Below are 27,966 nucleotides of genomic sequence, written 5' to 3' on the forward strand. Positions count from 1 at the left end.
CGGAAAGATCGTATTTACGAGTTGAACGGACATGAACGCCACCACAACGTTGTAATTACGAGTGGGAAACTTGGGATTTTCTTTAAGCTCTGAGTTGGGGGCGTGTCAGTAAGAAAACATGGCGGAATCAATGGATGCAACATCTGTAAATGACAATAAATTAGTTGTAATTGAGTGTGTATTTAGCAGTGACATGTCTTTGTCAGGCTTTTTTGTTTACAATAAACAAGCTAATCGCCTGCACAAAATACAATAGCATTGTGCAATTATGATATAATGTGTAACGATAAAGTTTACCGTGACACACACACACCATCCACTTTATTAGGAACACCTGTACGACTGCACGACTGCACATTCATGCATCTAATCATTCATGCATCTAATCTAATCAGCCAATCATGTATGCATAAAATCATAGAGTGAAGTGAAGTGAAGTGACTTGTGGCCAAGTATGGTGACCCATACTAGGAATTTGTGCTCTGCATTTAACCCACACACACTGTGAACACACACCCGGAGCAGTGAGCAGCCTTTTTTTGCTGCGGCGCCCGGGGAGCAGTTGGGGGTTCGGTGCCTTGCTCAAGGGTCTCACCTCAGTCGTGGTATTGAGGGTGGAAGAGAGAGCTGGTCATTCACTCCCCCCACCTACAATCCCTGCCGGACCCGAGACTCGAACCCACGACCTTCAGGTTCACCTTCGGGTTGCAAGTCCGACTCTCTATCCATTAGGCCACGACTGCCCCCTACATACAGATCCAGATACAGATCAAAAGCTTCAGTTAAAAAGTGTGATCTCTGTGACGTTAACCATTGTTGGTGCCAGATGAGATGGTTTGAGTATTTCAGAAACTGCTGATCTTCCTGGATTTTCACACACACCAGTCTCTAGAATTTACACAGAATGGTGCGAAAAACGAAAAAACATCCTGTGTGTGGAGCGTCTGCAGACTCAACTCAAATAGTAATAGTAACTCAAATAATCACTCTTTACAACCATGGTGAGCAGAAAAGCATCTTACCATGCACAACACATCAGACTTTGGGATGGGCTACAACAGCAGAAGACCACATCAGGTTCCACTCCTGTCAGTGAAGAACAAGAATCTGAGGCTGTCATGGGTGCAGACTCATCGAAACTGGACAGCTGAAGACTGGAAAAAGACCAGCTGATTTTTTTTTTGTGCTAATCTTCAACTGTCCAGGTTTGATGAGCAGTTGTGCAGGTGTTCCTAATAAAGTGGACAGTAAGTGTACATATAAAATATGTCTTTAAAACAGCATTGTTTGTAGAAAAACATGGCATACCTTAATAAATATAGTTTGCTTTAAGGTACCAACTTCATATTTGTGCATTTGCTAATTAAATGCTCTTTCAAGTGTTATAAACCTTGGGCTATATGCACTTGATTATGCAATATGCACAAAATGAGTTTTTTTTATATTTAACACCTCATAAATCAGAAACTTTGAGTTCCTTGACACATACACCTGGTTGATTAAAAAAAAAAAAAAAAGAACTATCAGTAATAGAAAAAGAAACATCAGTAATAGATATAAAAATTTGAAAGATCTGATGTGCTTTAGTGTGGAGATATAGAAGGCCAAAGCACCAAATTTTTATTTTTATTTATATGCAAATATGCAACTGTGGACCTTCTGTTTTAGACATTAAAGACATCTTATATTGGACAACAGTTCTTAAAAAAAGTTCATGCATCTAGCACAAATAGTTCAAAAGTAATGGTTTATGGAACTTTTCGGTAGCACTCGTTTTGTTACAGGGCCATGACTCCTTTTTAAAGCCTTTGTATCTCAGAAACTAATGCAGATACAAACCTGAAATGTTGCACACTATTTATTGGTAAAATAGTGACATTATTTCCAGAAAGTACGAAGCAAATCTGAGATGGTCAGGCAGGAGGTGCCGGTGATTTCACAAGGATTGACCGTTTTACTTTGTTAAACACTTTTTTTTTAAAATCAGTATTGGATGATGTGGTGCATCGGCCTTACAAGTGCCTGTGTATGAGCTGTTAGTATAGAAACAGTAATGTATTAGAACAAGCGCATTAATATTAGTGTTAATGTGCTTAGTATTAATGCACTTAATATTAATACAAGTGCCTGTGTATTAATGCGCTTAATATTAATACAAGCGCCTGTGTATGAGCTGTTAGTATAGAAACAGTAACGTATTAGAACAAGTGCATTAATATTAACCTTTTGCTCATGTTACAGCCGGAACTACTTTCTGAGCCGTGCTGTTATTAAAAATATAATGCACATATTCAGACCAATCAGATTTGAGAATTCAGCTACGCTGTGGTGTAAGAGAAAAATTTTCATCAGTCTCAAACATAAGGGATAACACTGTTTTTACTGTTAGATCCTAACCACAAAAAAAGCAAGAGCTTCTTTTCTCAATCACCATTCTCCAGTGATGTGATCTGATGTGATGAGACACGCTGATGTGAATTCAGGAGTTGTGCTGAATTACAGCAGAGACTGGTACTGTTAGATAGCGATCTATAAGATGACAAGCATAATGACACTGATTGTGGTATTAGCATCAAAGCTGAAAGCATTGAGTGGCATTGTAGGTAACATTGGAAACCATTAACCAAAGTGAAAACAGACCAACATGTCGATGACAGGAGTTTAAAACAAAAAAGACAACTCAGCATTTCATTCCAAAATAAATCTTGGACACCACTGAAGATCACATAATCATAACGAGTAATATACAAGTTGTTCAGAGTGGATTTCACCTTTAACTTTTCTGTAGGTGAAAGAATATCATGAAAAACTGTGTGCCGAGCTCCAGTGTTTAATGACTGAATTTCTGCTTTCCGTTTCAGGGCGAGCGCTCCTTCAGTGAAGATGAAGAGCAGAAACTACAGACTGCTTTAGCTTTAGAGAAACAAGCCCTTCACCTGGTGCTGGAGACTTCCTCATTCTTATTAGAACAGGTTGGTGGTTTGAGATGAAACTACATCTAGATACGCATCAGTTTGATAAGGTTCTGAGACCAATATTGGCCTGAAACCCTGGATCGCTACTGGATCGGATTTGACATGTTTTTCAAACCTTGCACCAATGTATTTTGTGCCATGAATGATAAGTTAGCAACAGAAGGTCACAGAGAGACGGCTTGCTTACTGTGAGGATGTCAGTATCGAATAAGTATCAGTTTTGAGCTAAACATAAAGCTCTGATATTGGTGTAATAATCAATATGAAAACTTGGAATCATGACTTATGCTACAGTTCAATATGGAATCTACTTTTACATAGAAATAGTTCATTATTTTATTAAAAAAAACATGTATTATAAGTTTATAGATTAAAATATTAACCAGACACCAAAGTATTTTGGTTTAAAAAAAAAAATATATATATATATATATATATTCTTAATACTTAAAGCAGTTTCATGTGGAAGTATCTGCCTCACTAGATTTCTTCACCAACTTCACGTTCTGTATATTCATTTTTAACTATATGATTCTTTTTGCTATACAGCCTTCTCAAACATTTATAAATCTGCTTTATGCACCAGTCTGGGCAATTAAAATTTCCCACTTCTGGTCATTTTGTGTTAACCAGAATGTTGGATAAAAAGTTTTGAGAGGTGCTTCTGAATGTTTGAATGGTAGTTGGTTGTAATTGCCGCATGCTGCTGTTAGCCCTGCTTATGTTGTGTATAACCAAGAAGTGAAAGTGTCCTTTGTGTCTTTTGTGTATAGGCTGTGTATCACAATATTAAACCAGCATCTCTGAAGCAGCAGCTTGAAAACATCCACATTGCTCCAGACAAAGCTGAGGCATTTAGTCAGGCTTGGGCTACAGCTGGCCCAGAAGTGGTAGAGAAGATTAGACAGACAATATTTGCCCCCAAGAAGGTGAGTTCTTTATATATTTTTTTAGATTTGTTTGGCTGAAACAATAATGTACTGACCATTATTGTAGGAGTAGTAATCATAAAACCAGTATAGAAGCAGCAGTAATCACTTTACATTATAGTTACATTATTGAATCTGAGGCTATCATGGGCACAGGCATAGAAGTAAAGAACTGCAGATGGTCTAAAATAACACATTTTTATTTATTTATTTACCTTTATTTTACCAGGAAGTCCCACTGAGATCAAAAATCTCTTTTACGAGAGAGACCTGGCCAAGGTAGCAGCCGTACAAACTCGCAACAAAATTAAAATGCAGCATGTACAACATGATGTACAAAAATCCACAAAAAAAAAAAACACAGCTATTTAAACACAGAGGCCTCTCATGAAAACAATCACATGCCCCCTTCACTACATTCTTCACCACATGATGCCCCTAAATTCATCATCATGTGTCTAATTTTAAATCTTTCTGCAAATTAGTCCATGTCCATGTCCACAAAGAAGGGTACAGAGATAGGCTGGAAGTTTACCCAGTATAGCTTTATAGATAAAAAAATATATATATATACCAGTGCTGTTTACTGCGAGTGGTCAATGATGTCCAACCCATTTAATCAGAAGGAATGCACTGAGTAAGAGACTTTCCATTTGTAATAAGGATGCATGGCACACTGAATCACTGCTCCATACATTCTTATAAGGAATGGTTCTATATAGAACCTAAAATGGTTCTATCACTTGCTTAATATATGGAACGTCAACATGGTTCTATAAATTAAACCATTTTGAAGGGTTCATTGAAAAGAACCCAAAGGGTTTTTTTGAATCCAAGTTAAATAGTTCTTTTTAGAACCATTTAGAGGTTCCATCATCATCATCATCATCATCATTATTATTGTTATTATTATTATATACAAATTTAGACAGGAAAATACAGCAAATACAAACACGGTATAAATTTATTTCAACAGAAACAATAACATTGTGTTATGAAAAAATTGTATATAGTATTGATATAACAGCAAAACTCCTACCTCTTATTTAAGTGTTTCTATCATTTCAGTTTTAATTATTTCACAAATTTAATAAACTATTTGCTTTTTTCTAAAATATGTAATTCATAAACATGTCATTTCAAAACATCTCACAGCAAAGCATAAACTATCTACATACATCTCAATGGAATACTAAGAATGAAAAGAATAATGAATATACACACAATAAAGATGCAAAACAATACACTAACAATAAAAATATCCCTAAACTAAATACCACTATGCTTTGCAGTACTTGACTGTGCATTTTGAGCACAGGCATTGGGGTTTTGGTGTTATGGCGGCATGCAAGTTCGAACGTGTATTTTTGTATAAAAGTCAGTATGTGCTTGACGGAGACGGGGTACGCCACACCCCAACAGGCATTCCACAGCCTGTGTCGTGTCCAAGTCTGCCTCTCTGACAATGGTCACCTTATCCATTTTGATGCTGACACTTGGTTGGGGTAGGACCTTTCGGTTCCTGTTAAGAACACCTGACCTTTGCAAAGCGCTTCACAACAATTAACAGCAGAAGTCAAATGGAATTAATCGGTCAATGGTGAAAATAAGCATTAGTCAGTATTAGGCATAAAAACAGGAAATAAATAGAATGAGTAATATTGAAATAACTAAATTAGTGCCTCAGGAAATGTTAATGAAACTATAGAAGAAGAAAACTCTATACTTACATTATCTAAACGGTAAAGAAAGCCGGTGTTTTCTTTGAATAATGCTGGCAATAACATTAGTGCAGCATTCCTCTCAAGAGCTACAAACAAAAAAAGATACAAATTACAGTACATTAGGTACAAATAATCAATTTATACTCACATTATTTTTACACGTTTTCACTCATACAATTTATAGACACTGCAACCGTAACTTTATTTTGGGTATGGAATAGACAGATTTCTATAGAATGGAGGAGACTGCATGCATATACAATATATCACTGTAATCAATCACAAGCAAAAAGTAGCTTCCACAAGGGTTTTTTTTTGGCATTTAAAGTAAAACAAGATTTATTTCTAAAATAAAATTTAATCTTTACTTAGAGCTTCCTAACTCGATTAGCAATATTGTACATTAAATAAAAACATGTCGTCTGTCAATATACCTAAGTGCTTGTACGAGGACACCCTTTCAGTTTTGCTTGAATGTTGTTACTCAAGTCATTTATAAATATAGAAAACAAAGTAGGTCCCAAAATGGAACCCTGGGGGGACACTTTTAGTTATCTCAAGAAAATCAGATTTGTAGCCCTCTGCATAGTTAGATTTACAAAAGAATTTTTGAACCATTTAACAGCCTTAGGACAGAGACTAGCATTCCTAAGTTTGTTCAGCAGCAGCTCATGGTCCGCTGAATGAAACGCCTTGGATGAATCCACAAATAAGGCAGCACAATGCTGTTTTCTGTCCAAGGCACCAATGAGATCATTTGCCACAGCCATAGAAGGAGTAATGGTGTTGTGACCGGTTCTAAAACCAGACTGAAAATCACTTAAAATATTATTATCAAGGAAACACTGTTTCTGGATCTTGGCAAGGATTGAAAGTTTGGAAATGGGATGATAATTGTTCAACTCTGAGGGGTCTCCTTATTTAAAGAATAAGGGGCTTTCCAAATGTTAGGTATGGCATTTGACAGAAGACTCAAATTAAAAATACGAGTAATGGGCCCAGCAATAATATCTGCTGCCACCTTTAAGTGATAAGGATCTAAATGTGGTCAATGTCTTTCAGAGCTTTATAAACTTGAGCAACTAGAATAGGTTTAAAATCAAACAAATCCAGATTTCTATCAATTTCAGTAGAGGCAAAACATGGTGCAGATATATTTACATTTGAGCTGTCATATACAGCCCCAGCACAGATAAAGTGCTTGTTAAACTGACTGACTGTAGCGGCTTTGTCCTTTATTTCCTCTGAGCCATCCAGAACCTGTTCAGGGAGGCTTGAAGTGATGTGTACCTGACGAGGATTTAATTAATTTCCAGAATTTGGAGGGGTTGTTGAGGCTCTCTGTAGCTGACTTAAGATAAAACTCTGATTTGGCATTTCTGATCATTAAGGTACACTTATTTCTTAAGGTTCTAAACATAGTCCAGTCAGCAGAGGAGTTTGAAAATCTATCTTGGGCCAGTGATTTATTTCTTAAACGAATTAGCTCTGTCTGAGACTGTCTGAGAACCGAGGATTGTCCCTACCACTGATCCTAAACTTCTTAATGGGAACATGTTTATTAGAGATAGACAAAAAGATTGAATGAAAATATTCGCATACCAGTTCAACATCCGGAATCCGAGTAACTCTGCTAAGATCACGGTAGCACAAATCATGCAAAAAAGCCTGCTCTTCAAAGCTTTAAAAATATCTTTTAAAAAGGAAACTGGGCTTTACCTTGGGAAGTTTTGTATTCCTGACACAAGCAATTGCAATTGATTTATTTTGTACTTTGCTATTCGGCCTTGCTGGCGCATTGATGAGTTGAACAAGGAGTCACACAGTTCTTTAAAACAATCTGAGGTCCCTGTAAGTTCCAATTTCAATTTAGATCACACATAAGGATGAAGTCAGAGTCATTTAATTCATGTAAAATGTCTGAAATAGATTTGAAAGCATCCTTTGAGGCAGATAAGGGCTTATAACAGCCAACCACAGTGATATGAGAATCCTTTGATGCACCCACTTTGATGACCAAGACCTCAAACTGTTTATCTTTAGTGAAGGGCAGAGCTAATTCAGAAAACTTCTGCGTCTGTGTGAGGACCAGTGTAGGAATGATGATCGGATGTTACACCATGCATATGGAATAGCATATGAATAGCATATTAAAGTAGTTTGTATTTATTTCCATCACTACCAAAATGTGGTCAGATGATGTAGCAGACTATGTAGCCAAAGCTGTAAATCAGGTTTGCAAATCTTTTGCAGAGTTACTTCATTTACTACTGTTTCTACAGGTTCTATACAGGCCTGTTGTTTTTATCTGAAAAGTGGTCTATTATATATTATAACACATCACTGCTGAATTCTCAATCCTGATTGGTCGGAAGGTGTTGATTAGGATTCAGGTTAATGGATTTAGGTTCAGCTCATATTACACCACCCCATCTTTCATTATTGTTTCTGTAACCTGACAAGTTGTGAGTCTTATTAACATCCAAGGCATGATTTATTAAAAAAAAAAAAAAAAAATCAGTGTCTGAGACTTGGACAGTGTGTGCCATACATAACTTTTATATTCTGTCAAGGAAATGCATGAACAATCTTCTATTTCCTTACAACTCATAGTTTCTCTATGTCTTTGGATGCTGTTTAAAAGGTTTTAGTCTAGTTTGGATTTATGCCTGATTAAAGCATTTAGCATAACAGAGAAAGTTTTTAATAGATATAATTGAAATAATTCCAAGAAAGACGTGTGGGAGGTTAAGTGCCTTATGATGAAGGCTGTGTAAATGCAGCATTTACACAGCATGGGAAATGTAAATGCATGCATTTTTGATATGTATGACCTCTATTTCCTGCAGAGAAACACTGCTGCAAAGAAATCTAAGCAAAAGAAAGTTAACACTTTTTATTACCTTATCCAGACACATACTCTGTATGCCCCCGCTTTCAGTACATGCCAGTCTGACCTTTAGTATTTTTTTCAGACATTTATTCTAGGTTGTGTGGATTATTAATAATAATAACTGACTTCCTGATTGAATATTAATACTGACGCATGAAATATGAAGGCTTTTCCATGAAATATCACTGCAGAACCCAGAATTTTAGAGTCCGATGTATTGGCCATGAGGCCATGGTTGCTCATTATAGCTGAGTCGAAAGTAGTGAGTTTAAATTCTAGGACTGTCTCGGAGCCATTGCTGGGCTACAAACTCTACCCTGCCCAGATCTGTGCTTGGATTGGGTTCTGTCTCCATTGTAAAAAGCTTTGAGTTAAATGAAATGATGGTATGTGTAATAAGAGTTCTTTTTCCTCTTATTAGCTGGAGCATATAGGCTGGCAGCTCAACCTTCAGATGGGCCAGTCATCACAGGCTAAGCAAAAAGAGCCACACGCTGTGCTGGACCTGGGAGTCAGAGAGGAGGATGAGTCGGAGGTAAAGACTTTATGCAGCTTATCCATGCGTGGAGATGATGTTTGTGTCTCCACGGTCTCTTAGGGTAGCGCCTGGCTTTGAAATGGATGCAAATTTGGGCTCACTCTGCCTTTACAAAAAAAAAAACTCCCAAAAAAAACAGTTCATTAAAAGAACTGGCTGCTAGACATTGTTTTTGTAGATATTATTTTATCCTGCGAGAGCTCCTTTTTTTATCCACAGCAATCTGAATAGCAAGAACCAGGCAGAGTAACAAAACATCTGAATAAACACACAAACCTCTGTTTTGCCCAAAGCAGCGACAGAACTTCTAAAGTTTCACTAGGTTTGAAGGTATTTTTAATTCCTGGCTTCCAGTCCATAACCCCCTTTTCGCTAGTGTTATTAGTGGCAATACAGGATATTTAGCCACAGTGTCCTTGTGGTTGAGGGAATACATAATGTACTGTTGCTTTTTTTGGTTCTAATAGAGTATAAACAGAACATTTTCCCCTTAAAATAAATCTAGTTCGGATGCCACTGTTAGGAATTGATAGCTTTTAGCCTGGAGCGAGTCATGAAAGGAAGGCTGCAACGTCTGCCCTTTTCTCAGCTGCTCAATTGGGGGCGCTGTTACCACACGGCAAAAGCGAGGCTGTCTGCTCTGTAAGCGAGAAGCTAGAATACTGTATGTCACATTCACTGGCAACTTCTTTTACTTTAAATGGAGTTCTTGGGTTTAGACTAGATGTTAGAATTCTTTCTGAATAAAAGGCTTGTGTTGTGCTTTGTAACTTTTAATGTATGTGTAAAAAGTAGAGCTGACATTTTCTCATCTATACCTGTCTGATTTAAAAACCCTGATCTGTTTTTGCTTGTTTGATTCTCGTTGTTTTTATGGGTTACATTTGGGTTACATAATCTATTTTTTTCCTTCTGAAAATGACTATAAATGATGATCTCTTATAGACTGTGAACTGTAAACTCACTTTTTTACTTTAAAGACATGACACCAGGACGCTTATACGAATATATTTTGTGTGTGAGACATTCTGCCAGAGAGCTGCTGAATTGAGGATGAACTATAAAGACAGACAGAAACTTCAGAGCTTTGAACACCATTTTTTGATGAGAGTTTGGGATTTCTTTTTCGGAATGAAGTGCCCCAGTAACATCTGCTCAGATGATGGATGACTGTTAGCAGTAATGTTGAAATTAGTAATGTGTTAGTGTTAATGCAAAGGGAAAAGTGGACGCATTAAATGAAGCAGACCATGTTAGTGTAGATGTCTAAAACTAAACCATAAATCATGGTGGTAATTTTATAGTAAGTATGTCACAGTCCATATATATTATGTTATGGTGTTATTGTGTCATTAATATTTGTATGGTTATGTCTGACATACTTTTTTTTTTTTTTTTTACCCAAAATTATGTTTATGATCGTGATGTATTAAGTTATACTTGATGTTTATTTTTCGAGCAGCTTTGGATTCTATTATATAGCTTAAATTGATTTGTCTTTTGTTCTTATTCCTTGCCTCAGCGATTTTGCAACCACAATAAGCATTGTGTACTGAATTGAAACAACAATGCACAGAAGTGGAGTTTAAAAAATGAAACAGAAGTAGGGGAGATGGCCGTGGATGGCTGTAGGTTTTTGATCGCAAACTCAAACAGCTTGGGAGAATTCACCTTAGATGGACAAAGTGCTTCAGGTCCCTTAGGCATATTTGTCCGTCTTCTTTAGTCTTAGACTTGCTCTTATCTTGAACAGTTGACGGCTGGCTTCTGCTTAAAAGAATCAGGCTCTTTGATATTACTTTGAACTTCTTAGGGATCCTCCTGTTTCCCTTTCCTCTGATATAAGGCCTCATAGATCTGCAGGCTTCAAAACAAGGGCAGGCTCTGTGAAAAGTACACCTTCATGTCAGTGGGTTTTGGTTGATTTTCAATAATGTATTTAGATTGAATCAGTAAAAGACAACTGATTGACCACCAGGATTAACACCATCGAATATTTTGTTCAACCTCAATACTATATTCTTTAACAAACTGACTTATGCAGTTGCATAATATACTTTATACTTTGATTCTTAGTATTTTTTTTAAAATTTGATTTAAAATAACAGTCTAATTATTATATCAAGCTTATAGGGTGTGTGTTTTTTTATTTTTACTTTATTTTTTTACACCCCATCCCGAGCTGTAATTCTATAGGTTACCTCTCTTGTTAACATCGAGGTGTTAACTAATTGTGTGTAGACAGACATATGCGACATCAGTCCAAGCGTCTGACGTTATTCAGCCACTGAGGAGCACGAAGCTCTTTGTTGGATTTCTCACTTGTGAAGGCGATAAGCTCCTTTATTATCACCTAGAAAAAAGGAAACGTAATTAAACATCAGATTTTAAGTTACGGAGAAATGCAAGGATCCGTTGTAAACATTTGTTCTCGTTTCCCGCTACTTGACGTTAGATGTAAACAGGGCAACAGCTTTCACACAAACATAAAAAAAAAGGGGAAAAAAAATCATACAAGTGACAACTCACACCATGAAGTTGTAATTGGTACCTTCTTAACATAATAATAGCTTGCCATCACCTAACCAAAGTGAAAAGAAAAGAGGATAGGAAGCTGTGGCTGGTTGGGCTTCTCTCTGTGTGTTTAGGGATGCTTTGTGCATTGCTTTTTTTAAACATTTACTGTGTCTGTTTGCAGGGAGACAATGTTTTATCATTTTGTTTATTACCACAGCAAAGTAGCGAGTAGTCATGCATCTTATTCTTGACCATGCTTTTTTCCTTCCGCTTGCTCAGTTTATTGTAAAGCAGCCCTGTGTTGATAAATTTTGTTAAATGAAAACAGGATACACTGCAAATTCTGTCTGCACACTGATCATTATGCAGGGAAAACTGGATTTGGCCGCATGCTGATCTCCCAATCAGTGAAAGCTCTTATTTGCCTGTATTGCTGCTCTGTTAGATGGGTAAATTAGTGCACTGTTGAAGCACATTGCTTTGATGAAAGGGTGGTTTGATACTTACTTGTTTATTTATTTGCATGCAACTGCATCTGGGCTTATTTGGAAAAATAGAGCAGTGTGCTCTTTAGTGCAGTGTGCGAGTTGGAAACGTTTTGATCATCATTCTAGACGTAACAGAATTTTAGTGTATAAACTTCAAACATTTTTGCCAGGGAATTAGTAAAAAAATCTTTTTAATTATGGTTATGCATTTTCATGGACATGATAATGTGCTGTCTAAACACGAAGATTGTTGTCCCCATGAATCTTTCTGCTTACAGCATTTCTGGCAGTGTCATCATATATGTGAGCAAAAAAAAAAAAAAAACTGTCAAAAGTTGTTACAGCTGAATTCTGGAAAACAGCCAAAAGTGACAAAAAAAGTCAGGTTTAGACCAGAATTGAGTTTTTCTGCCAGTAATATACTTTGACATCTCTACTTTAAGGAACTATACAATCAGGTCCATAGATATTTGGACATCTGGACATTGGATATCTGTTATGAAGGGGTTTTTCTTCACCAGGGAAAGAATTCTTGTATCATCCACTGCGATTCTCACCAGTGCATTCTTTCTGTTTAAGACTGCACTGAATAGTTGATTTGGGCGACATAATGTTTTTGCAATCACTCTGATTAGCTGGCTTTGATGCTTTCAGCCTAATGATGGCTTTCTTAACTGGCAGTGACAGCTCTTTGGACTTCATATTGAGCGTTAACAGCAACAGATTCCAAATCCAAATGCCACACTTACACACTTGTGAGTGAAATAATGAGGGAGCCACACGCAGGCCTTGGAACAGCTGAGCAGCCAAATGTCCAGTTACTTTTGGTCCCTTCAAAAGGTGGACCACATATAAAAAGTGCTGTAATTCCTACATCGTTCACCCAATTTGGATGTATTTGAATGCCCTCAAATTAAAGCTGAAAGTCTGCACTTTGAGCTTCATTTTATTTCAACTTCAATATACTGTGGTAAAAAATTGTCAGTGTACAAATATTTATGGATCTGATTGTAAATATATTTCACCGAAACATCATGGAAATGATTTTATTTCAGACGCTTTGCCTTGGCTTTCTGCCTGCAAAGTTCATGTTAGCCAAATTAACAAACTCTGATAAATGCAGTCACTCTGCCTAAAAATGTCTAAAACCTTAGCTAAGTGTAATATTTTTCCCAATTTGATCAAGTTTTGAATAGTTCCATGCCGTAGCATAATGGACATAATGGACATTGGACATTATGGATATTTTAGTTTGTGATCAGATACCAATTTTCTAAATGCCTGCAATGCACCTACGCCATTACAAATGCAGCAAAATAGAGAACACACTTTGTACAGATGAAGCTTTAAAAATGTTTAAATGACCTAATAAAAACATTAATAAGAAAAAATGTATTCAGCAATGCAGAACTGACTGAATTAATCAGTGATTATAAGTGTGAACAGTGATCTGTCGAGTGAAGAGACGATGATGAGGTGCTTGTTCCAATGCTGTGAGTGATTTCTACGTCAGGTGATGAGACAGAGACTGATGTGATCTCCGTAAGTAGATTCGATTATAAATGTAGAGGTAGGTGGGACATCTTTCAGAGGAACAGGAATGGAATCTTTAAATTCAGTTTTTTCCCTTTTCACTTGGGAGACCAGACTAAAATGAATTATAGAATTATGTGAATTATATGTAGAAAATGTCAGCTTATGAACATGTGAAGGGTTTACACAGACTGCCACACACATTTGACACAATTGTTAGCACTGTTGGGGAGTACGTTCTACTTTAGGAACAGATCTATTTGATCACGTTACATTTACATTTTGAAGTTGTTATGTTTGAAAATCATGTTGTGCTGAAAATGATCTCTCTGATCCAGCCAGTCAGTATACACTAAATGGCCAAAACCATATGGACACCTGACCATCACAACCATATGTGGTTCTTCCCCAAACTGTTACCACAAAGTTAGAAGCACACAATTGTACAGAATTTCTTGTATGCTGTAGCATTACAATTCCCCCTTCACTGGAACTAAGAAGCCCAAACATGTTCCAGCAGGACAGTGCCCCTGTGTGCACAACACGAGGTCCATAAAGACGTGGTTGGCCAAGATTGGTGTGGAAGAACTCGAGTGACCTGCACAGAGCCCTGACCTCAACCCCACTGAACACATTTGGGATGAACTGAAACACTGACTGCACCTCAGGCCTCCTCCACCCACGTCATTGCCTAATCTCACTAATGCTCTTGGGGCTGAATGAGCGAATCCCCACAGCCACACTCCGAAATAGCGGAAAGCCTTCCCAGAAGATTGGAGGTTATTATAGCAGCAAAGAGAGAATAAATCTGGAATGGGATGTTCAACAAGTACATATGGGTGTGATGGTCAGGTGTCCACAAACTTGTGGCCATACGGTGTATATAAGCAAGATACAGTGTTACTTGAACTTGAAAGTGTGTTGCCATTGTACTACTTACAGCCTTTCTAACAATAGGGTTATCAACTTTTGATTAGTGTTATCGCAGGTGGAGTGTTGACGTTCTATTTTTTGCCACCGATCTGTTCGGTCTCATTGGCTGACTGCTTTGGATAGAGATGCCACTGTAGATGTTCTGATTATGCGAATGCTCTTCTTTCCCACAAGCTGTACAGTATAAAGGACGAGGCCCTCTAACTCTCAGCCGTTGTAGTGTCGACATACCAGAGGGATCTAAAAGGGAGCCTAGGCGATCACCAAAGTTACCACACAAGAGACATTTCTGTTGCTATGAATAGTGGCCCGTGAGCCTCTCTCTCACTCGCTCGCTAGCTCTCTACAGCTATAGTGTTTCAAAAATGGATAGAGGGGATGTTTTTATCGTGGGAGGAATTTGGCGTGCTGCGGGAATGTACAGCACATTCTCTCCGAGCCGCATAGCTGAGGAAACACTTGCTTTCAGTAGAATTCCAGGCTGTGTCCAAAGTCTCCATCATCTTTAGTTTATGGCGCCTTTTTATTTTTATATGCTGTTCTTTCTGTTATCAGATCAGCTGATAAGCTGGTGCTCTTTTAATATAGTTTGTGTAACATATTAAACATATCTGGCTAAAATGTGACCCCATTCTTTACATACACCCCCCTCCTACTTTTATTAGGAACAACATACTAATATTGGGTATGACTTAACACCCCCCCCCCCCCCCCCCCCCCTTTTGCTCTCAGAAATCCATCAGTTCTTCGTGTCATTGATGCGACAAGGTGTCGGAAACATTTCTTAAGATTCAGGTCCATGTTGACTTGATTGCATGACATAATTGCTACAGATTTATCATCTGTACATTCATCCTGTAAATCTCCTGTTCTACTACATCCCAAAGGTGCTCTAATGGATTCAGATCTGGTGACTGGGAAGGCCACTGAAGTACACTGAACTCATTAGCATGTTCATGGAAGCAGTTTGAGATGACGTTGTGACATGGCGCATTATCGTGCTAGAAGTAGCCATTATTAGATGCGCGAATTGTGTCCTTAAGGGAATGCGCATGATCATCAACCACACGCTAGCCATTCCCTAAACCATTACCCTCACACCACCAGCCTGAACCGTTGACACAAATCAGGTTGAGTCCGTGGATTCATGCCACATTCTGACCTTAAAATCTACACAGCAGAGTGTGAGTTTCATCAGACCAGGTGATGTTTTTCCAGCTGTCCAATTTCAGTGAATCAGTCCTGAGCCTGTGGCTGACAGGATTGGAATCCGATGTGTACTTCTGCTGTTGTAACCCATCTTCCTTTTAATTCCATTTAAATTGACTTTGCTATATTTCACTGACAGTTGTGTAAATGAATTTTGTCTATTATACTCATAAACTTCAACCTTTGTAGCACATTTCCATCAGTCTGCTTTTTAATGTCACTGTCCCTTATAGCATTTGCCATGAAGTTGCCCCAGCTGTACAGAAGGTTATGTTGCTGTTTTATTTCACTCAATTCCGCTCCCTCAGACCACTCATTTTTCTTACTGACACTTTCTCTTCCAGTCACCATTTCTCTCATGCTGGGATAACAGAGCGAGTAAGGCATTTTTATATTCTTCTTTGTAGCACGAGATGAGTCAGTGTGGGTATAAATAGGTGCCATGAATGGCATGCAGTAAATATGAGGGTGTTATGTGCCTTCTTGTTTTCAGTCCTTCTCTACCAGTGCTGGTAACAGATGCACCGTTCCTATTATTGTTTGGATGAGGAGCTTATGCTCATCATCAGATCCTTCTGTTCTTAATTTAGTGGCATACAAAGACACTATTCTAGATGGGCTTGTGCTTGTTTCTTAAATCGTATGACTCAGAAATGTCTGAAAAAAATGGAACTTTGTTATTGCTACCTGCATAAGACCGAGTTCTGTAATCTGTCAGAGGATGGATATCTGATTGCACAGAGTCACTAATGCACAACTGAGCTTTATCTAGCTCATTTTAGTGAGCTCTGTAGATTTTGCTTCACAATAGGATCAAAAAGGAAAGCCCAGTAGATTAATCTTTAGATAGAACTGAAATAACAATTACACTAATTTAGCATTTTACATCTGTATGTGTTTCATCATGTATTAATGTATTTTCATTATGCCTTGTATTATTGGGTACAGTGTTGGAATTATAGCAGCAGGCTTCATGTCTCTGATTATGATTCACATATCTTCACCTAGTGCCATTTGCACTTTAGTACCATGATCTGAATTGTAGACTGCCTAATGAATAGATTTGGTGAATTTCACATATACCTGTTTACCTCAAGAGCAAGTTATACGATAATAACGATAATTAATGCAGAAACAGAATTAAGAATTAAGAATGCAGTTTTTTTTTCTCAGTAAGAATAGGGTTAAACACTGAACCCAGATAAAATCAATACTTTGCATCTGCTGTTTCCCTTTGGCACCAAAAATAAATGCTCATTTAAGATGTCAAACATTTATTAAAACCAAAATTCATTTCAGACTCAAAGATCCCTAACTAACAAAGCGTATAGTAATTTACACTGTTCCAAATGTTACAAACCTATACCATTTGTACCAGCAGTGCCATAAGTCAGAAGTCTTGCTTTTCCTAAGACTGCACCCCCACCCTCCCTCCACCGTTCTCTGATCTCTGATTAAAAGCATGTCTGTGATGGATTGAAGAGGACACACCTGCGTCCTTAAATAGGCCACTACGAAGGTCATGGAGTTACAAGTGAAGAGCACTGGCTTTCTTGCAGTGCTCGTTTGTGCCTATGATCAAGCCCTGAGCTCTTGTCTAGTGCCAGAAAGTAAATTATAGATTGAGAATGCAGCATCAGTATGTCATTTCCCTGTTTAGCTTGCAGTACAAGATTACACCATGGGAAATGGAATGAAGGACTGCTGTGTTAGCAGGGAGGGATTTAGGTGAAGCTTTCAGTCTTTCTTTGGCCATAGACTGCCATTCAGTAACCTGGCTTAGATGTTTTTTGAGGTTATAAAAGAAAGTTAAGTCATCTGGACATCCTGATTTACTATATGTATACTTCTACATTGTGTTATACTTGCATACATGATATCACAAAAATGTCATTTATAGGGGCCTGGGCCCTTTACAATCTGGGGCTCCTGAGTGGCGCAACAGAAAAGCCTTGCTTTTAATATCCTCAGGAGATTGCAAGTTTGAATCCAAATAATGCTACAGCCATCCAAGGCTGGGAGTCCAAGAGAGCGTAATTGGCCATGCTGTCTGGAAGGATGGTATTACTCTCTCACCTGTCAATCACAGTGAGCTCATGTATGCTGAAGAGTGCAGTTAACGCTTTCCTCCGAGCGTGTTCAGCTGCCCTATAACGCAGCATGAGCAGCAGTTTGAAAAGATGCAGTGGCTGGCTTCATGTAGCTTGGAGGAAGCACATGCTAGCCTTCACCCTCACCAGTTTGTAGCTGTCGTGTGATAGGGGAGATGGCTAGCTAGTGAGTGTGAACTGGCAAATGGGAGAAAATGGGGTAGAAAAACAAAAAAAACTGCTGCAAGATCTTAGACAGGGTAAGTTGACCTACTTTTCCAGAAAAAAATTATTTCTGCAGTTTTTGAACTACTGGAGACTAAGAGTGATAATTAAACCTTGTGCTGCTGTTGCAGTGTTGCATGTGATCATCGTTGAGGGGGGAAAGAAAAAACTTGCATTAACCTGGTTGTACAAGTGTACACATCCCTTAAACTAATACTTTGTTAAAGCATCTTTTGCTTGTGATACAGCACTCAGTCTTTTTAGGTAAGAGTCCACCTACTTAGCACATCTTGATTTGGCAATTTTATTCCACTCTTCCTGGGATCTCCTGTACACAGCCCTCTTAAAGTCCACAGGTTTTTGATAGCATTTTGATCTGGGCTCTGATTGGGCCATTCCTAAACTTTGATCTTCTTTTTCTAAAGCCATTTCTTTGTTGACTTGTATTTGTGCTTTGGGTCGTTATCGTGCTGGAAGGTGACATTTTTCTTCATCCTCACCTGTCTAACAGATGACTGCAGTTTTTGTGTAAAAATAGATTAGTATTTGTAGCTATCCATGAATCCCTCTATCTTGACTAGAGCCCCAGTCTGAGCTGAAGAGAACTAGCCCAACAGCATGATGCTGCCACCATCATGTTTCATTGTGAGTATGGTGTTTTTTGGGTGATAAGCTGTCTTGTTTTTGTGCCAAATATATCTTTTAGAATTATGCCCAAAAAGTTCTACCTTGGTGTCATTAGACCATAACACATTTTGCCATATGTTTTGATGTGACTGTATGTATGTTTTGGCAAAATTAAGCTGTGCTTTAATGGTTTGTTTCATGTGAAGAATACAAGATTGTTGTCATGTGCAGGGAGTGACCAGTACCTGCCAGATATTCCTGCAGCCTTTTTAATGTTTCTGTAGGTCTCTTGGCAGCCTCCCTGGTAGGTTTTTGTCTTGTCCTTTCATAAGTTTTGGATGGACATCCTGTTCTTGGTGATGTCACTGTGGTGCTCCATTTTATCTATTTGTTGATGATGGCCTTTATGGTGTTCCATGGTACAGCTAATGTTTTGGAAATTCTTTTATACCCCTCTTCTGATCGATACCTTTCAACAAGTGAGATACCATGCATGCTTTTTAAGCTCTTTGAGGACTTTGGTTTCAGGAGCAGATGAAACCTAGAAGATTTGGTCATTGGTCAAACAGTTGGTCTTTATTTGGGGTTAATCAGAATCACTTTATTGATGACAGGTGTATGATAATTACTTTTGAACATGAGTTTGAATGTGATTAATTCTGAGCACAGTCACATGCCCCATTATAAAAGGGTGCGCACACGTATGCAGCCACTTATTGCAACTCTTTTCTTTTCCTTTTTTTCTTCCCTAAAAGGTTTATAATTATTTTTCACTTGACTTTTGTTGATTGCTATATCACATTAAAGGTGGAAAAAGATCTGACATGATTTATGACAAGTTATTTAAACTAATAGTAACATATGTGCTACATATAAAATAAATAAACAAATACATTTTCATACATCAGTTTGAGTACACTGTAAGGATTAAAGATGGATTATGGCTAACTGTTGGTAGCATGTCTAATCTTAGTAGACAGCATTATCCCTGACAAAAACACAACTACAAAGTTTTCTCAAGTTCAGTGTGGAGTTCTTGTACATTTACATTTACATTTTATGGCATTTGGCAGATTACAGAAGTGCTTTAAAGTCTCTATCAATAAATACATCATGATACTGGTTCACTAGGTCACAGACTAAGAGTGATATTAGTCTAAAAAAAACTGTTGGGGAGGTAATATAGTATTAAAAAACACACAGACAACATAAGTTGTCTTTTTTAAAATACAACGTGCTAATTTAAGTACTCTGTGAAGAGGTAGGTCTTAGTTGTAGGTTAGTTGTTGTTGTTTGAATACAGCCATGTGTATGTTGTTTTGGCAGTGATGCTTTTCATGGCACAAAAATAGTGGATCTTTATGCAGCCAGTGTTGAATCTAGCTCTGTACAGATCTGTAACCACATATTACATGTACAATTTATTCAAAAGTTACTTGTGTAAATGTAATATATCACCAGCCACCTCTGTTGTACGTAGATGCCAACTCGTGAGATGTGCTCCATAAGGACATTAACCTAGATATAACACAAGATACTGAGGCATACTGAGAAAATTAATTCATATAAATATTATTGTTCATTTGTGCATAGACGTCTGTGACGTCTCATATGGTTTAAAAATGAACTAAATCACTCTCTGAAATATCCATGGCTGCTTACTGTCGCTTTTATCACACTTTCCTAATGGTATCCCAGCAGTTAGCTCTGTTAGCATGAGCTCTGTTGCAATACAGTGGCTGTGTTTGAAAGAGCATAATATGCACACTTCTCGTACTAAACCCCGCCCAAAAATGTGCAGTATATGAGCAATATGAAAGTTTCCAGTACACCAAAGAAACCCAGATGATGTACTACTTGGACTTGTTTCAAAGCATTCTGCTTTGTACTGTACTGCATCCCACAATGCAGCAGTCATTTCATTTTTAGTATGAAGTTGTTTTATACCAAATGATTATTCTTCCATTCTGCATCCTACACTGCAGACTACTGCTTGGAATAGTGTACAGTATACACCCAGAACTGTATCTGCCGAGAGTGAACTACAAACCACCAAATGATTCCATATGATTGGACTCATGACGTGATGTCGGAATTACGGTAATTACAAGTTTTCAACTTGTAAAACCATTTATGTCTTTGTGAAACCTATAATTACCAGTTGGAGAATGATTTTTTTTTTTTTTGAAAGCTCTGACCTGATGTCAGTGGTAACACCATGTGTTAAACAAACAGTTTCCCAGTCCTAGAGGATAAGCAGCTCTCTGGTAGAATCTCTTGTGTTGTCCTTTCCTCATCCATTACCTTAGGGCTGCAACTAATGATTATTTTGATTAATATTTTTGATTTATCAATTGATAGAATAATCAATTTTTTTTAAATGGTTAATTGCATTAATTATAAAATTATATTAAAAGTATTTATTTAAAACAATATATATTTGCAGCATTTCAGTAGGCTAAAACTACTATAGAACCCATAACTAGGCTTAATTAATTAACAGGTCACTACCTGTAATATAATACTACTGACATTTATCAGATAATCTGTCACGGCATGAGAATATTATGAAGTGCTTATGTCAACCAAATGAGACACTCAAAGTAACGCAAGGTGTTGGTACTCTGTACATTATTTACCGCACGTTTTATTTGCAGCTATATGTCTGATCTGCATTTCAAGCCTTGATAATAAATAAATTATCCCTGAAAATAAAATAAATGTCCCAGCCGTCTCGCAAAACTGAAACCCCACAGATGCTAAATTAATTTTACTTGCCATGTTTGCCTGTAAGGTGAATCATTATCGATGTTTGGAATCGACTCCAAAGCTTTGGGTTCGATTCCTAGTTTTCAATGCCCGGAATTACTGAATCAACTCTTTTTGGGATCGAATTTAATGTGAACCAAAAGCAGCTTAATGACTTAAATAGTTGAACTTATTACAAACTAACTGATTCAGTTAGATCTGCAATATAGGCAGAAACCCAGATTCACTCTGGTACATCACACTTCTGCTGTTTCTCACATTCCCACAAGCAAATCAAAATTTTACTGACATGGAAACATAATGTAAAGTGTTAGTCTAAGTGAAGTGATGTAGCGTGTGCCACAGCGTGCTTCGTAACGCAGTCCATTTAATCGATAATGAAATGAATTGCCAACTATTTTTATCAGATTTATTTTTTGATTGGTTGTTGCAGCACTATACCGTGTCCATGCCACAACTTGCTCTTGTATCATGAATTCAAAATAGAAAACTATGGATGAATTCCATTTGCCTAAAATGAACACTGATAAAAACTGAAGTTTTAATAAGTGGCCTGAATTCTTGTGTGCAAATGTCCCAACCATTCACATAATTAATTGTGACAGTTAAACCCTCATCTGTAGTGTGAAACCTCTGCATTACTTTCGACTCCTCTCTTAGTTCAGAGTCCCACATTAAGGCACTCTCTAAAAATGCTTTTTTTCTCCTTTCGCAATATTGCTCACCTCCATCACTTTGCGAATACAAAAGATGCCGAAACTTTGGTCTATGCTTTTATCACCACTCATCTTGACTACTGCAATTCCCTTTTCTATGGTTTCCTGGCTAAAAGCAATACTGCAGCTTCGGTGTGTATTCAACACTGAGCCTCCAGAGTCCTCACGCATTCTGCACAGTATCTTCACATCACTGATATGCTTCATGAACCTCACTGGCTATTGGTTTCAGCCCACATCAAATACAAACTCCTTCTTCTGACATATAAAGCCTTACATGGCCTTGCTCCATCTTACCTTTCTAAGTTCCTCCATTTCTACCCCCGGTGCAGATTGTCAGGTCTACTTTTAGATTGTCCAATATGTGAGGCACATCTTTTAGTGTCTTAGCACCGAAACATTGGAATCTCTGGGGCTGCACTTCTATTTCCTCTTTTACAGTTAAGCTGAAAATCTTTCTGTTCAGAAATAAAAATACATGGGGGGGAAAAACGTACTTGTTTTTTCTGTCTGTTGTAAAGCCGTCTCCTTCCTCTATAAAGCAACTTTAAGTTTACAAAAGGTGCTATATAAATTGAACTTAATTGAACTTTTTATTATTATTATTATTATTATTATTATTATTATTATTTAGTTAAATGTCCAAACAGAAGCTTACTAACAGTAGCAATCACTCCCAAATTTTGTCGTTCTTGTATATGATCATATAATGAGAGACTGTTTTTCCTAGCTAAGTTTGTGTCTGTCTGTCTTAATTTTGTTTTTTTTGGCTTTATTTGTTTATACCATGAATATTTCCCCTACTCTATTCCACCGAGTGGCTGCACAAACATTTTAAGCTGAATCTGCATCAGACAAATCGCATATCTAATGAGAACTATCGCATATCTTATGAGAACTACCTTATGAGAATTTCTGAACTTTACTTAATTTGGCTATGCATGGAGCAATGCACAGAGCAAAAATCTGGAAGCTTGTACTCTCTTTTACGTAAGGAAGCACTGTTGAGCTATGATAGCTATCCACTGACCACAAGAATTTAAAGTTTTCTTTTCAGTTTTCTGATTAATAGAATATTAATCAGGTACCTGTCAAATTTGGCACTGCTGTCATTTTGACGCATTGAATGACTCATTCCTTGACACTCTTATTTTCCTGCTCTAATGGTGTTTTTTTTGCTTTTTTCACAGTCCTAATAATTAAACTACACCATCACTGTGACAAATTTTGAGGCGAAAAGGGTGCTTTTATTCCATTTCTTTTCAAGACATGCAGACTTGTCATATCTGACATCCAGCTTTCTTTAGTGTGGTCAGTGGCCCCCTGTGGTGACAAAGGAAGGGTGTGTGTTTACTTTTTCTTGCCTCTCTGTGATGGGTGCCATTAGGTGCTCATGCCCTCTATCATCTGACTGTGCCAACGTGCCCTTCACCTCATACTTCGTGTCCTCATAATCTGATGGTATTGATGCTTACCTTAGCACTACGAGGCTAAAAGCGTAAGTGGTTCCCTGTCATTCCAATAAAAAGCTGTGCACAAAGGAATGACCGAGTAAGCGCTTCACTTACCTCTCCATGTCATGTCTCTTGGTGGTTTTGTCTGTAGTTTGTCCAAGCATAGCCTGTGAATTATCACCAAAGTAAATCAAGCCCAGGCCAAGTCTGCATGCTTGAGAGATCAGAGACAGTGTCCCAGGAAGGCAAAATAAACAAAGCCTGAATCACTCTACTATCAGGGTGGCATCGATGCCTGATCAGATTTTCCATGCTTTCTTTAAGGTGAAGCCTGCCAACAAAACCTTATCTCCTCACATGAGTGAAGCAGAATTGAAGCAGGGATCAAATACTAAATCTGTGCAGGTGGTGCTTGAAGATTTGTTCAACACAAAGCCAGGAGAACACTGCAAAATGGAAATTAAATTTGTCAAATGGGTTCCATTAATGGAATGGGAAGTGAATTTAATTATGAGAGAACATCAGTTGCATGTCAGGTTTGTGCATTTTATCTGGGGTTTGACCTCGTGTGTGTGTGTGTGTGTGTGTGTGTGTGTGTGTGTGTGTGTGTGTGTGTGTGTGTGTGTGTGTGTTTTTCCTGTGGTGGTCTGCTGTGTGGCTTGTTTGTCTTTGTCTGCACATCTGTGTATTTGATATAAGCAATAAAACCTCGGTTTGGTTCAGTGTAAGGCTGCAACTGTTGATTATTTTGTTTTTTCAATATTTTACCAAATACCATCTGAAAAATTTGATTATATTGATAAGCTACGCTGAAGACTTAATTTTAAGAATACAATAAAAGAACACCAGCAGTAAAATAGAAGATGTAAAAAAAGAGTCTGAAAGACTCTTCTAAAGGACACTACCCCATTAAACCCAAACAAATTGTTTACAGCAAAGCATGTATTTTCTTTTAAATATCCTTTCACATCCATCACTGAGGACTAAAATCTGGCTACCAATGTTCATGCCCTCAAACATTGTATGATTTGAAATATCTATATAGTGAAAGAGGGTGCTGTTGGCATCGTCTGGAGTTGAACTCTCGCTCTCCGGACTTTTCTGTTGCGCTGCTCTGGATCCCAAAGTTATCAAATATTTATAGCAGCCTTAGGTCTGATCCATTTCTCTACTCACCATATTCACTCTATTACTCCAAGGTGTCTGGTTCATTGAGTAGTGCAGCATTACAGATTTTAACCCACAGTATTCACTGTAACTAATTACCACTGCTTTCAGTTTAGTGTGTTAGATGAGGCAAATGACAAATTCCTATAAGACATCCCTGTATTTCTCTACACTACGCTTACACTTGGTCATTTCATGCAACTTGAGTATCAGGATTATATACGGAATGGGAAAGTGCAAATACACCCAAGACGCATTTAAAACATTTAAATTTGATCACTCAGACTTCTTCAAGAGGAGGTCTGAGGCATATTTTAGCCAAGTGTAAATGCATCTGTTTCTCCAAGCCACAAATGTCGACCAAAACCCCTCCCAATAGGTGACGTACATGCTCTGTGGCACCTTTAAAAATGTTTAAAAAGATTAAAACAGGATTAAAAACAGCACAAAGAATCACAATGTTTGATGCAGCAACCCTCTTACTCATAATCACTAAAAACGAGGCACACCACTGGAAATTGTAATGACCTCATATGCGTATTAACTCACAGTACAGCTTTTCATTCTGTTCAACCAGACACATTGGACTATAAGTGTAAATGCATGTGATCTTATCCGGAAATCTTAAAATCTTCTCTGGAAGCATTCCCGATTCCAAGGTGTAAATAGAAACTGAGTGGGTTTTCACACTGGTTTTCAGTGAGGTTGAATCGTAGGTGTGGTTTAGGCTGGAATGACATCATTAACATCACTACAGGTTTTCCTATTTTAAAAAAAAAAAAAAAAAAAAAAAAAAAGCTGTGTTACAATTATGAACAGTCCATTGTGCATGGATTATAATTATACTTCCATTCAAATCATTTCCATTGTGCAGGCCATTGTTGAGAAATAATAAATCATTTTAGAATTATTGTTAAAATTAGCAATCTCTACATTAGTAGTGCCTTTACCAGCATAGAAACCAGTTATAGTTTGTGTGTGGCTTATCCTCATGCCTTTCTTTCTTGAGGATTTTTTTGTCATGCAGGCTGTCACAAGAAGGGCATTTTGTGCAATCTTCTCATTGCCAGCACTCCCACCATGAATCTCAGTAACTCTATCACGAGTTGAACCGATCGTGTTATTCGACACCCAGTTCCAGGTGCAGATAGCTTTCATGCGTGATATGCACTGACCCTGAAGTTCACCCTAGACCAGGTTTTCAGGTGCACCAGAGCTCAATTTTCTGGCCCACACCTGAATTTGACAACTGTTACGCTTGACCAGAATGAACTCTTGGTTCAAACAACCTCAGGTGTGGAGAAAACTTTTAGATACTTTCTAAACTGCCTGAGAATTATGCACTTAGTTTTAACGTCTAGCTTATTTTAGCGCTGAGACAAGATGGAACTGACTCCCATGCTGTGGAACATGTCAGATCCCAGAGAGAGAAGCCAGACTAATAAAACATCTAGAGTGAAAATCTTGTTGAGAGTGTATAAATTTGTCAAGTTGTCATGTCATCGAGAACAGCAGCAGGGGCTGTATTAGAGGATAACAGTGTTGTGGATGTAGCGTGGCTTACTGCTTTTCCTTCTTATTACTACTCCAGACAAATGTGCCATTTTTTTCCTCCTCAACATGCCCTGCTGAGATCTCTTCAATAATTGAGCCGGATATCTAAAGTTGCACTGAGGCTGTTTACCTGATTTTGGGGGCAGAGGTCCCTCTGTTTACACCTTCATAGCCAGCTTTCATAGACAAGCACATATTTTAAAGGAAATTCCACCCGGAAAGATGTTAAATATATTTATACTGAGATATTTGTAACGGGTTTAGCCATTCTGATGCTAATTTGTTGATTGGTCCTGTATTTCTGTTATTGCTGTGAGAAGTTAGCAGTTATGTGCCAGTTTTATATAACAATCTCAATCAGGTTTTGCTTTTTAGGTACTAAACACAAAAGAGCAAGAGCTTCTTTTCTCACTCACCCTTTTCCAGCGACATTCAATATTACTAACTAGTGGAGACAGCAACATTTTCAGAATGCAGTGCAGCTATAAGATGCAGTTACACTGAGTTACAGCAGAGCCTGGGCTTGGCTAGTTGGCGAACTACCAGGTGACAGTGGTATTAGTATTAAAGTTGAAGTTTGGAACCTGATCTCTCTGAGCAGAGTGTACAGATGGACTAAAGCACTGCTGCATCACTGTTTTTAGGTAGAGAGGGCTAATTACTACTGGCACTGCTATCAGTAAGTATTAAGATGGCATTGTGGGTAATGTAGGAAACTGTTAACTGAAGTCAGAATAGACCAGCATGTCGATAAAACAAGTTTAAACTTAGTCAGCTCAGAATTTCATTACAAAGTAAATCTTGGCCACCAGTAAATATGCAAGATGTTCAGGGTAGATTCCTTCTTTAAGCTTTATACTTGACTGTATTTTTCTTTTACTCTATTTCTCTGTGTTTCTCTTATTGACTGTATAATTTTGTATATAAAATATGTATTGTTTTAAATGTCTTGCTTTTAAAACATTCTGTTTTTGAAAAGTGCTGTAGAAATAAGAGCTATTCTTTTTATTTTTGTTTTAGAGGCTTTAGTTCAGTGCTGTAACGTACTGCTTAAGGTTACAGTAGTCCATATTCTGAGCGTGGACATGGCAGTTGGAGTTCAGCGTGTCTTCTAGTTCCGACCAGATTCCAATTTGACTATGGTTTTGTAAATGCAAATCGCACCAAAGGTGATTCATTTCCATTTTGAATGATATATTGGTCAAAGTACGTCAAATTGTTGCAGGTCTACAAATTAATTGATAAGTGCAGGTTTTATTTGCATATTGTATCGTGCTATATTATAAGCATATAAACGTCTATCAAACTATACTGAAAACACAATATTCTAAAACACTTATCTCACTGTATTCCTAACACCAGAATATAGTGTCATTATTCAGTATAATGTCAGTATTCAGTATAACTGCACTTGTGTTCGTGTGATATTGCTTAAACAATGAGCAGTAGCTGAATTATAATGACATTATATTCTGGTGTTTAGGAATCCAGTGCAATCAATTATAATGACTGCGAGTGTGATATTCCTTTTATACCACAGTTCTATAAACAAGAAATTAATATAGACTAAGTGACCTTTTGGACACACTATGGCCAAATGTTCTGTTTATTTTTGCTCCGCTAGC

At 37.6% G+C, this 27,966-nt stretch overlaps 1 protein-coding gene across 1 annotated transcript in view; it reads left to right on the top strand.

Moving 5' to 3' along the window:
* commd10 (COMM domain containing 10) overlaps positions 1 to 27,966 on the top strand; it is a 42,333-nt gene that overhangs the window by 1,045 nt on the left and 13,322 nt on the right. Inside the window, exons 3-5 of the mRNA XM_026914974.3 lie at positions 2,862 to 2,972; positions 3,749 to 3,904; positions 8,943 to 9,056. Of these exons, the coding sequence (XP_026770775.1) occupies positions 2,862 to 2,972; positions 3,749 to 3,904; positions 8,943 to 9,056 (381 nt within the window). The remainder of the gene's footprint in view (positions 1 to 2,861; positions 2,973 to 3,748; positions 3,905 to 8,942; positions 9,057 to 27,966) is intronic.

The sequence above is a fragment of the Pangasianodon hypophthalmus genome, chromosome 8, assembly GCF_027358585.1.
Source record: "Pangasianodon hypophthalmus isolate fPanHyp1 chromosome 8, fPanHyp1.pri, whole genome shotgun sequence".
Lineage (NCBI taxonomy): Eukaryota > Metazoa > Chordata > Actinopteri > Siluriformes > Pangasiidae > Pangasianodon > Pangasianodon hypophthalmus.